This window comes from Rissa tridactyla, chromosome 8 (genome assembly GCF_028500815.1).
Source record: "Rissa tridactyla isolate bRisTri1 chromosome 8, bRisTri1.patW.cur.20221130, whole genome shotgun sequence".
Classification (NCBI taxonomy): Eukaryota; Metazoa; Chordata; class Aves; order Charadriiformes; family Laridae; genus Rissa; species Rissa tridactyla.
Window position 1 is genome coordinate 46950063 of NC_071473.1, and position 12396 is coordinate 46962458.

The 12396-nt window shown below is 42.3% G+C and overlaps 1 protein-coding gene across 2 annotated transcripts in view; it reads right to left on the minus strand.

The window, feature by feature from the left end:
* LOC128913724 (cytosolic carboxypeptidase 6-like) overlaps nucleotides 1-12396 on the minus strand; it is a 335261-nt gene that overhangs the window by 78254 nt on the left and 244611 nt on the right. For both annotated transcript variants that reach the window (XM_054211794.1, XM_054211795.1), the window contains one exon: nucleotides 11261-11423. In XM_054211794.1, the coding sequence (XP_054067769.1) occupies nucleotides 11261-11423 (163 nt within the window). The remainder of the gene's footprint in view (nucleotides 1-11260; nucleotides 11424-12396) is intronic.

Consider the following 12396-nt stretch of genomic DNA (forward strand, 5'->3'; position numbering starts at 1 on the left):
TGATGGTTCTGGAGACACAGGCCCTTTCTGTGTCCTGGCTGAAGGAAAGCTGTCCTTCTGGGCAGGCTTTGGAAAGAAAGTCAATGCAACAAATTCTACTTGGCAGACATGTGAGGGATGCGGTGCAAAGAGGAATCATTAAGTAAGGAAGAAGGGACACTAGAATGATAACCCTGTTGGCCTAGAAATAGCCCAGTCTCAAATCTTCACAGTATCAGAGCAAGAATATGAGACTGTGAGACTGCTAACAGGCACAGTCGTGGGTATCTTCTCGAGGGGAAGTATTACTGCTACACAGTAAGAGGCAAGGAGCCTGAAGCGGTATTCTGCCAACACAACCAGCCGCTTACCAGACCTTGAAGAAATTCACAGAAACTCCAAGATGAAAAGCCTTGAAAACAGGAATAATGGGACTGAAGTACTGTAGGCTCTCTCTGCTTGGGCTGGCAGAGCCATGCAGTCCTGGCTCCACCACATAGGACTGTTAGCAGTCCTGGTGCCTCTCCTTTAGAAACTCAGCAGGAAGACACCTGGATCCTCTGAGCCATTTCCGTCCCCTACCTTGATTAAACCAGCTACGTTTCACTTGAACAGCCTGTTTAAGGATTTATTGAAAGGAAGCTTGAGATTTGTCACGTATTGACGTCCTGCAACACTGCTCCAAGCCCAATGTCTGCAGGAACCAGTCCAATGTAAGCTTTTGCTACACGTGACACTCCGCTGTCCTGCAGACCCCTCTTTGCTACATGAGAGATCTTGAGTAGTTAACCTGCGTACTGGATTTCTTGAGGGACCGGCCGATGAAGAAAAGATGAATGCATTGTCACCTATCGTTTGGTCTTTTGTGGCACCAGATGACAGTTGCTAGTTTAATAAGGATTGCTTACTTTTAGAAAAAGAAATAACTGGCCTGACAGAATCGTGAATGCAACCTGACTGTGGGAACACGTTATCCAGAAGCTGGTTTGCTGAAGAAGAGTGATGCACACCAATCATAATGACAGAAAGCAAGGTATTTGGGATGTTGCAATTTTGAAAAACCATGTATTCCTCCAGCAGGAGTTGGTTCCTAGACTCTTTTAGGCAGATTGACCAAAACTCCAGCCTATGCTGAACAGAAATTCAGTTAATTTAACGAGCTTTGAATCCCTTCTAAGTTTTGGGGAAAAAGAAGAGCACAGCAGAACACACACAGACTGTTAAGTGCATGAGGAACTGAACACACGAAGATTACAGTGTGTACTCTGAAACTGAAAGCCATATCTCTCATTTTGGTGCTTATACCTGCTGCTTGTGTGACCAGGGCAGGATTTATTCTGAGCGCAAGTAGAAATCATATTGCTCAGAAAATACAGACTCTGCCATTAGCGTCACTGGCGTTGATTCCCCATTGCTTGGCAACTGATACAGTTGTGTATACTTACAAAGAAAGTGTAAGATGATATACCGACTCTAGAAATGAAGGAACGTTTCTGATCTGGTAATATTTTTCTGCTCATAGTGAACAGGATAAATACTCAGGTGGCAAATAACTAGGTAGGGCTAGGAGACTTCAAACATGAAAAAAAGGCGGCTGATATGAATGCTATGGGGAAAGCTGATGAGGGTCAATGCTGGTTCCAGTGTAACAATTAGGAATCACAAAATAAAGCTTGCAGGTAGTAGGCTTAAAGCAAACAATATATTATTAAGCTGTGGAAATCCCTAGCAAGGAATGCTGTGGATGCTAAAAACATATACAGGTTCATGGGGGACAAATCCATTGAGTGTTACTACAGACATAATCAACATCTCTGGCTCCGGGATCCCCAAACCACTAATTGCTGGAAGAATATTCAGGGGAGCTATTGTTATACGCTTATTCTATTATTACATTCTTCTCCGGTATCTGCTTTTGGCCTCTGTCAGAGACAAGACACTGCAGAGGACTGGTTTTGATCTGAGCTGATTTGGCTGTTCTTCCGTTAAGAGATGAGAGATGGGAGAATCGGTCTCACCCTGCTTTTATTGAAACACAAAGGTTATCTTCAGTTTCTGCCTGAGACACGTTCAGACTTTATTGAACCCTGGACAAAGTTTCACCTCTAGGTGACAAGAAACGCTGCTGGCTTGGGGTGGGCATGTATTGGCCTTGGCTTGAATGTTATATTCTTTTCACCTGTAAACCACTCCGTCCTCTTTCAACAGTGACTTGATGGAGAAGACACAATCTGCTTTTCAGGATGCCGTGAGATATCCTTTGTTAAGATATGCAGAGATGTTAGGGGTAAAAGTTTGTAGATAAAAGAAAGTGAAGTGGGGTCTCTACCCACCAGTGACAGGCCCAGGAAGGCGAGGAGATGCGGGATCTGTTTCCTGTGACTTTCATGCCTGCTGTCCTCTGGTTTCTAACAATAGAGATGCAGCTGTCCCTACTGGAGAGATTAATTTTGGTCTCTCCACTCATTCAGCCAGCTATTTTTCATGAAATTCATAAGAATGTAGTATCTCTGAGACCTTCATCACTGTCAAATTCAGTTCCAATTGGTCAAGTAGCTGAGAAAGAAAGACAGACAGACAGAAAGACACTCATTTCTTTGACGAGTTTCCTAAAAAACATCTCTGATTCCCTTTCAGGGTGTTGATATTTGGGACTAAAGAAGTAGTAATAAATAATAACTTCTGGTCTCTCCCTAGAATTCCCCTTAATCACCAAAAAGCCCTGCCTTTAGACAACAAAACAGAAAAGAAAAAAAGGATTAGTTTAGCTGAAAGACAGCACAAAGTGAACAAAATGCAGAGAGTGGGTGTGTCTGATGAATGAAACACCACCTGCAAAAAGTCAGGTGAGATGACAGAAAGGCATGGGGTAGGAGTAACGACCTAAAACTGCAAACAAGATGGTGAGGGTACAGTACAAGAGAGGCGGGCACAGGGGAGAAGACTCAGCCAGAAGCGGGGAGCCACAGAGAGGAGGAAAAAGATGGCAAACACGGAGACAAACACACACCACTACAGGCTGGCAGAAAAGCAGAGACCTATCACAGAGAAACTGCAATTTTTCTGTTTATTGCTTTTTGAAAAATGCCTCATTCTGAATGGCTTTTTTCTCTTCATTCCCATTGACATTTGGGAAAGCTCCAAAGCACAGCTCTGGCTAAAGCCCTCTCCCAACCTAAATCTTCAACCCACAGACGTTACTCTTTAGTCATATTAACCACTCCCCTCAGACATTTCCAACAAATTGTTAATATCTTTTAAGCCTTGCTCTCCGTTGCCTTTCAGATTAGCCTTGCCCTTTCCTTTGCACTTAAGTTTAGCAAGTGTTACTAATAGGAATTTAACATTTACCAAAGAATTATTTTAACTACGGGTCTAATAGCATTTGTATGGTGTTCTGAGCACCCAAGAGCCTCACTATCAGTTCCATATGCTTAATTTTGTCTAAGTTGCTTATAAGTCAAAGGAAAAATACAAGTTTATAGAAAAGCCAGTTCATACGAGAGGCGTTCAAGACCTTGAAAGCCAGTTTCCAAGAGGGATAGCAGAGCCTCCTGAAGCTTCCCCCCCTTGTTTATAATAGCCGCAACTCTGCAATCACTCATGTAACCGATCATTCAGCAAAAGCATCACTTCTGCTGGTCTAAGTTATTGTCTCCTGTGTGTAAAAGACATACTAATAGAAAAATGTAACAATTTTTATTATTAGTTGGCAATTATGGTTTTTTTTTGTTGTTCAAAATGTTTTTTTTTTTTCCAAAACCGTTTTGAATTAGAGAGTTCTGTGTTTGCAGGCCACTGATTTAGCTGGCCTGGTAGAAACCGTAAGTCATTGATAGCTTGAAAGGAACGCACTGATGAGGATTTCAATCAGTAAAACCTCAGTGGCAGTTTGGCACCCGTTAGCATGCAGCATCTCAACAGAAACCCCAAAGGCTGCATTGGGTATAAGATCATTTGTAGAGCTGGGCTTCCTCATCTTGGCTGGCGTGTAAGGATCAGTCTTCCCATGTCACTGGATACAGCCCTACCTCGGCCAAAGAGCACATTCTCCACCAGCGCTGAGTTGAAGGCGGCTGGCGGGAAGCAGGGATGACATTTACACACGTGTCTCTGTAAGATGCTTATGCTCCTACTGTCCACAAGGTCCCAGTTCCCGAATAAGGCTGTAAATATTGATGGCTGTCAAGCCAACAAATTCCCTAGTCCAGCTACTGAAGTCTTTCTGCTCTTCAATGAAGACAAGCTCCTGCATTTATGTCTAAAACTGACTTGAAAGCGTTTCTATGGGTCTGGATATGCACCCTGCTTACATTCTGGTCCCATAACAACCATCTCTTCTCTTCCCTGTACCTCAGTATCCCTGGGAAAGGGACCTGTGTACACAAGAGGAGGGAAATTAATCTACACCCTCATGGTGTCCCCCTTTACAATACTCAGGACAACACAACTCTGGAGCAAACTGTGGTGCTCAGTCTAACTTGTGCCTTAAAATCTGATAGGACAGGTAGGCTCTCATTACCTCCATTCCTGAATTCCCCTCAAGACCAGATCCTCAGCTTACAAACTCCCTTTCAACTTCTACTTAAAACGGGCCCATCACTCCGACCGTCTCGCCCTCCTTCCCCACAGAAAGCCATGGGAATAGTTACCAAACAGGCAGCAGGCAAAGCACCCGGGCCCACAGAGAAAGGAACCGGCTACTCGGGACCGCTCCCCCTGCAGCAGTTAATGCAAGACCATTTCCCCACTCACATGCGTAGTATTTGATACCTGGCTCCCAGCCAAAAGGTAACTGGAATCATATGGTTAAATCCCCAGGAAATACTTTGAAGATGCTTTCCAAGACTGATATTCTACATTTCAGAAAAAAAAAAAAAAAAGATTAAAAAAATTTCTCTCTTTAAAGAAAAAAACCACCTTTATAATAACATTTTGCACTTTTATAGCATCTTTCATCTGAGGCTATCAAAGTACTTTGGGATACAGATGCTAAGAAATCCATTACAAAAATTATAGATATTCCTAAATTGACTGTAGTCGCTTGCCTTAATTTCCATTTCTTTACTGATACTCCCAGACGGTGTCTGCATAGATTGATGCAGTCAGTGCTACAGGCAACTAGATAAACAAATCTACATTCAAATATACGCTCTCCCCCAATAAACACCCTCTCTTACAGTAAAATAAGTGGTTTTGTCCACTGTATTGAACTCTGTGAGGGAAAAGAGGCGTGCGTACTGCAACACCATATAGTGTTTTGCACTTTCATTCCAGTGCACTTCATTAACGAGACTTTCACTGTTTCTTAGTTTTCTTTGAGCAGGTCCCCCTGTATATACCCATTACGAACAAACACACGGATTCCTTCTGGGTATGAGCCAGCAGCCGCAACCCTGAAAAATATCAGCTTCTTATATCATTAACTGAGTTTCCATGGTGCCCTGGGGCAGAGATATTGATGCTTGACAGCATTATCACTATAAAGTAACTTTACAACTCTATAATTTAACTCTATGCTTCCAGTAATATTAAGAGCGTTTGAAATTGTCGCTGTAAACCTTGACACTTTCACACAGACGGGGGCGTTGAAAGAGGATTTTGTTTTCTTTCCTCAAAGACAGCCCAAAACATGGTACTGAGAAGTAACCAAATAGTGGAGAGACGGTGTGCAAGGAGGTCACTCTTAGGAGAATCTGCAGGATTAGGATTTATGCCACTTTTTGCAACACATAGAAAGGAGCCTGTTTCTAGGAGTTTAGCAGAAGGATGAAGATGTAGACCTCTGGAGGTCTCTTCCTGAGTGTGCGTCTGATTTATTTTGAAATCATCTTGGCAACAAGCTCTAACTCAAGTTCAAACATAATCCACACTGGATAACCTCTTCAGAGCTCCCTCAGCTTTATCAGCACAGCCTCTCATACCCCATTGGTGTTTGCTAGTAATGTTGCCTTTACTGGGTGGGAATGAACCTGCATGGGCCATAATCTGGCTCATGAGGATCTTCTCTTAAGGATGTTACTAACTGTCGGGACAGGCAGTTGCCAAAAAAAGAAATGTAAAAAAGCCCCAAACAACCAAGTGTGTTTGTCCCAGAGGACTGGCAGGTCCACAAAGATATAGATGCTTTTACTGTAATTGTAGTTTGCATACAGATTTCTTTTCCCCAGGACATGCATTTACCAAGATCCAAGTACTCCAAGGAATCTGGATATAAGGAAATGAGTGCTTCCTCCAGGGGATTTAACTTCTCAAATCCCCAGTCAAGCAGCAGGCTGATACTTGAAGTTAAGAATAAGAGTGAACTCAGTGGTCCCAATTGCGCCAAGCGTCCAAGATGTGAGCTCCTTTTAGGCACCTGAAGAGACTCTAGTCAAGCCGAGCTTTCATTCTGTGGCTGCAGCCACATAAATACATTTTTTATGTCCATAAACAGGAGAGTTCAGCAGTGCAACTATGTCCTGTGTAAGGGATGCAAAGCTTCCAATTCAACACACTCTGTGAAATGGAAAATACAAAGTGATATCTTTGCAAGCTGGTTCAGCTATACTGTTTTAAACTGTTGAGAGAATTTCTCAGCCGTTTTTAATGTGAAAAGTCCTTCCTTGGGATAGTATTAGTAATGTCTCTTCTGTGTTCTTCACCCATGGCTTCCAAAATGTTTTGGGTTGTATTTTGTTTGTTTTACAAAAGAAGTTTCATTAAATTCATTCTAAATCAAAGAGGTGAAGTGATGTGCTTAGAAAAGCTGTACAAAGGAGAACTGTTTCAGCACACTCCCAGTCCAGGGTTTCAGTCTCTTGTTCCACTCAGAAGAGATTTCAACAAGTAAAGCCATACACATAGATGACTGAAGGCCCATCTTTGGATGAGGGCCTTCCTCACATGGAGGAAGTTTAGAATTAAGATGAAAATGCACAAAAAAAGCCACGGACACACTGACAATTGTGGTGCCCACCCATCTTGATGATTTTTCTTCCCTACAGTACCAGGCTACGATCTTACCAGTTCTTGCCTAGTCCCCGTCATTTCTATCTTCCTATCTCATGGCTAGTCTTTGGAAGAATAAAACGTTTTATGCTCTCTTATGGGCTGCCTGCTGTGCAGCAGGGATCCAGTTCAAACACTCTAAAAAATGAAGCCAACAGATTTTAAAACTGTTGATGTGAGACTCCTTTACCGGCCGCTCTCGGGTCAGGCTGTGACGGCTGCTGATCGGCAGCTGTAGCGGAAAGCAATTCTGGGTGTGCTATCAGAGCAGCGCTCAGAGTTCTGCAGCTGGGGATTCATCCTTCCTCCCCCTCTTTTATCCTTTGTTCCCTGCCCAGCCATGACGCTGGTGTGTATCTAGACAGCTCAGCAGTTGAGCTGCTGGTGGTGAACGTCGCAGAGCCGTTTACATGCCTGGTGTCATAAGCCCTGCAAATGCCTAGTACAACACGGTATTTAATGGAAGCATATCAGCTCATTTTAAAGCTTCTTTACCTGGTGCTGAGCAAACTGTTGCCGCGCTGCCTTTTTAATCAGTTACCACCAAATGTGTGCGCATGTGAGAAGGGTTTTAAACATTTCTCCGTCCACTTCCAGGCAACTAACCGACAAGCCTACAATCCTCTTATTACACCTTCGAAACAGAGTCCATTCACTGTTATCTACAGCACACGTTATCGTAGGGTATTCTGCAGAGCCAGGCTTATAGAACATATCCCTAATGTTTCTCGTACACTGTGTACATATCAGTTGGACACAGAGCTACTAGGCACACACACACCTCCGAAGGAGTGTATTACAGGACGTTCAGGAAGTTACACCTGATGCGGTGCTTTGTCTGCAGGATGAAAATACAAGAGACACACCAGCACTAACCATTACTGATAGAATGCTAATTGAGGCCTGAGACATTCATGCAACCATGATCACTCTCTATGTTAGAAAAGGCCAGAAATTCAACATTCAACACTCCGCAGGATGCTGTTATCCCACCATATATGTCCCAAACACATGCCCCCCCGCACAGACTGATGGCAGATTCTTCAGTCCTGGATTTCATTTCAATAGTGCAGCCTCAGGGGCAATATTTTTTTTAATAGAACATACCAGCTGTAATCCTCTAAATTCTGAATCTTTGAGGTATTTCATTTAGAAAAATACATTCAGCTATACTAACTGGAGTAATTTGAACAGATTTCCACTTCTAATGATATCTTCTCTTCCTTTATTTTAATTTTCTTACTTTTCTTATTGAAAAAAGTTACCGTCCGCACTGTCAGAATTCAAATAACATTATCAGACTGAAAGTCTGTCTCCCATTTTCATGCAAGTTATCCATTTATCTCAATAATTACAAACTATGTTTTAGTCACACACGTCTGAACAAAATGCATACTCTTACCCAATGTAGAAATATATCTATTACAGGCTCACATAGAGGTTTGTATAGATCATAGAGTTAGCATGTAAACCCTGAGGAACATGAAGAGATTTAAAAAAAAAACAACAAACAAACAAAAAAAAAACCACACAAAAAAACCCCAACCAACCAACAAACCTAATCCACTTATATAATGGCATGAAAGGGGGTAGAACTATGATCTTATTTGCCACGAATGCTGTAAAGGAAAGAAGCTGACAGGTAGAATTACATGCCACCAGTGCAAACAGAAGACTCTTCAGAGTTTGTTCAGTTTTTTCACCTGTCAACAGGAACAACACTAGGCTAAATTAATATTTTTGGAGAACCCGGAGATCCTATTTTATTTTGGTCTCTACATGGAGCCAGTATGGCTAGTTTCTGAATGTGGGGTGTGATTTGCTTTGTAGTCTCTGTTCAAGGCCATGGGTTCCCTGAATTTGAGCCTAAGTCTCAGTCTGCACTTCTTAATCCAACACTAGAGGCTTCGAACAATTCTAGCCTCCCTGATCCTGTTTCTATGAAGAACAAAACAAAATAACCCCCCACACACACCCAATAACATCACAGTGGGATGAACAAAGTCCTAAGAAATACATCTTTGAAGGCAGATTTGCTGAATACTTGCCCTATCAGTTCACAGGTTTTGGGCTGACTGTATTTTCTTCATTTATTTGCTTGACTTGCTGCCTGCATGTAGCTAGATAGTTAATAGAAGCAATGCCTGTCCTTGGAGGCCAATATGAACTTACTGGCTGTGTCTTTGGTTCAGGCCCATTAAAAAACGGAGCATTAATTAATCACTGACTTGCAAATAGCTTGGAAGAGCTGTTCAGGCTAAATTGGAACGTTCTGCAATTGTTCTCCTTTTGGTCGCAGGCACTGTGGTGATAGGAAACTTCTCCCCTGCCAGGATAGGATGTGCATAAATCCAGCCACTCCTGTGTCAGACCAGACCAGCCCAGAGACTGCTTCAAGCAGCTCCATTTCTTTGTCTAATGAGGAAACTGCACACACGAGGAAGAGCTGTCATAAGCAGCGCTCTTGATACGATCCCTCCATTGGAAAGGAAATAATAAAACCTACCAGGGAAAAATGCCAGTGGAGCGTACTACGTGGGCAGGGAGCCTTTTCCCTGCTTGCTGCCTGCCAGGCCAGTCAAAACCAGTTTCTCCTCCTATTTCACTCAGCTAGGTGAAACTAACTGTAGAAACTAAGCTGCTGCTCGAGCTTCCCGTACATCACCACCAAGGACGTCTGTGATCTGGGGCCTGTTTTCTGTGCTCTGGCTGCTGGTGGTCACAATGAGTGAACAGAGAAGGATGCAGCTCTGTCTGCAGAAAGCAAGCCAAGCAAACAGATAGGGATGTTAGACACCACAACTGAAACCTCGGTAATGCGAAGCAGGAAACAGACATCTTTATGGAAATGGAAACTAAGCCAGCATGACCTACAAGTCATGAAGAAAAACATATTCAAGGGAATCATGATCTCATTTGTATAGGGACTCTTCCCATTCCTCACTGCAAAAACTGTTCGTGATAAATAAGGAAGATAAATAAGCAGTTGTCAGTACAATGAGTACTAAGTGAGGAGTAAAATGAAAGGTGAAACTAAGGCACATGTTCTTAAAATGCCAAAATACCAACATAAGAAAATAAATACCCTAAACCTAACAGTAATAACATTTTTTTTCCTCAGTAGCCAGACATACTACATACATATGTGTATGTTGCAAGAAGCTATTCCCTGGAAATAGTTAACCTTATTGGGCAAAAAAGAGCTTGCATTCCAAATGCTCAAGTCTGATAAGTCACCTTAATACATTCATCCTCCTTCTTTCCCCAGATTCCACTTTCAGTGGAGAAGCCAAAACAGAAAACCCCAAATGATTAAGAATTACTCTTCCTGCTCCCCGCTTCTCGCTCTTATTCCCACATGGTGTTCACACATGCATGGATGGTGAATACGTATGTCTCGTGAAAATTTCCCCCTCGCTACCCTAAAGCTGTAAACCTTCCCCAACTTCCGAAATGCAGTGGAGAGGTAAACAGGCAATCACAGCTAATCTTTCTCTCTCTGCAATGTTTCTAAACCTGTAGAAATTTCAAAAACTACCAAGATAGAACGACAAAATGAAATAACACACCCAAGCTTGAAGTATGGGTGCTGGTTCTTTGATTGAGCGTGGTGACAAAAAAGAAAAAGAAAAACATAAAACCAGATCGTAAGACCAGTCAGAACAATTCTACAAATTGTTGATACGTTGAGATAGCCAGATGGATATGTGTTTTTTGAGGAATGAGACATTACTTCTATTTGAGCACTCAAAAATGCGAATAACTTTGTCGGTTTTGTTTGCAGAACTCACTTTCCATTTCTTTGACAACTGGTATTGAAGACCTGGCCCTGAGGCGGCCACAGAACCTAATGGATCCTTTAGAGCCTTTTTTGGCTGCAGTTCAAAGGCGGAGAAGGTATTTTAACTCAGTACCAAAGATGCACTTTCAACTTGCTATTAAAACAATAATACAAACACAGGGATAATGAGAGAATAAGGAGAGAAATGAAGAAAGAAATGGAAGACTGTGGAAGGGAATGGATCATAGGCTCTCCAGGACTAGTTTCTATAATAAGTGTGTGAGACAATCTGCTACAAGAGGGAAATGGCTTATTTGATCTAATATGCCTTTCTCTTCTTGAATTTCCACAGTATGGAGAATCAATATGAGGGAAATTAAAGCATCAGGAGCAGACTCACATTTCCACTTGTGTGTTCCTATCTCAGCAAACTCTTATTGAGATCAAAGTATTTACCTTAAGTGCCCGGTTCACGTGTGCTGCAAGAGGAGTAAGGATTTCAAAGGATACATGCTTCTTCTGTGTAGGGGACAGCAGTAGTAGGTCCATCCAATATGTAGCTGTAGAATGAGACTTCCAGAGTGTAGCAGTAGGACGTATCATTTAACAGCCCACCCAGGAAACGCCGGCCTGTCCCTGCTTTCACAGCATCTCTGTTGAACGATGTACTGGACTGCAGGAGGAAGAACACAGAGACATGAAGCGAGTTCATGAGTGGAACAAGGGAAGGGTTGGGAAGGAGCCTGTTAAAATAGAAAACAGTTACATTCACATTACCAAATTTCACTTACGCTTTATGAGACTGCACTATTTTTTGGGCATGGCCTGGAGAGACCACGAATGGAGACACAGTTCTGGCACACAGACTGTAAATAATGCCTTGCAGACTTTCACAAAATTAATCTCAGTTCGCGAGTAACATCAGCTTTTCTTTGAACCTTACAGACCCTCCGTTCTCAAAAGTTAAGCTGGACTATGATTTGGCTATTGGGTTCCTTCTCTCTATTGCCTTCCCCTGTATCATCACCATTCTCCTCCACCTCTTACCCTGAACTCTTTTACACAAAGTAGAAATACAGTGGCATTTACGTTTTAGTGAAACTTTCTCACCTAAGACATTTGACTGGTTCTTAAATTAGGTCACACAAATTTCCACTTCACTAACTGAAATGTTAACTGGGTGTTGCTCTCCGGGTGGAAAAAAGATACTGCACTATTTTACAGCATTAGCAGCACAGAATAAAAGGCAGTATTTTGTGCTATTACTGCAGATCTGGCTTTAAGAACCCTACAGCTTTATGACTATTCATTTGAGGGGTGTAAGGGAGGACTCCAAGTATTTCCATAAATGAGTTTTAGCTCTCCTTTGAAGGCATGACAGCCGGAGACTGAAAGGGAGCTCATCTTCAGGTTGATTGAAGTCTCAGAGCCTGTTCCTACCAACATGACGGAAAAAATGGATTCTGATTTCATTTTGGTTATCAGACTCTATTCACAAACCTCATAACCATTAGACCTGAATCAATCTGGGCTCGGCACAGGGTAGAGACCAGAACAAAAAAAAAAAAAAAAAGAAAAAAAAAAGAACACTTAGTAGATCCAACTTGGATCTGTTGCATAAAAGGCCTTAATATCTCCTGTTTTAA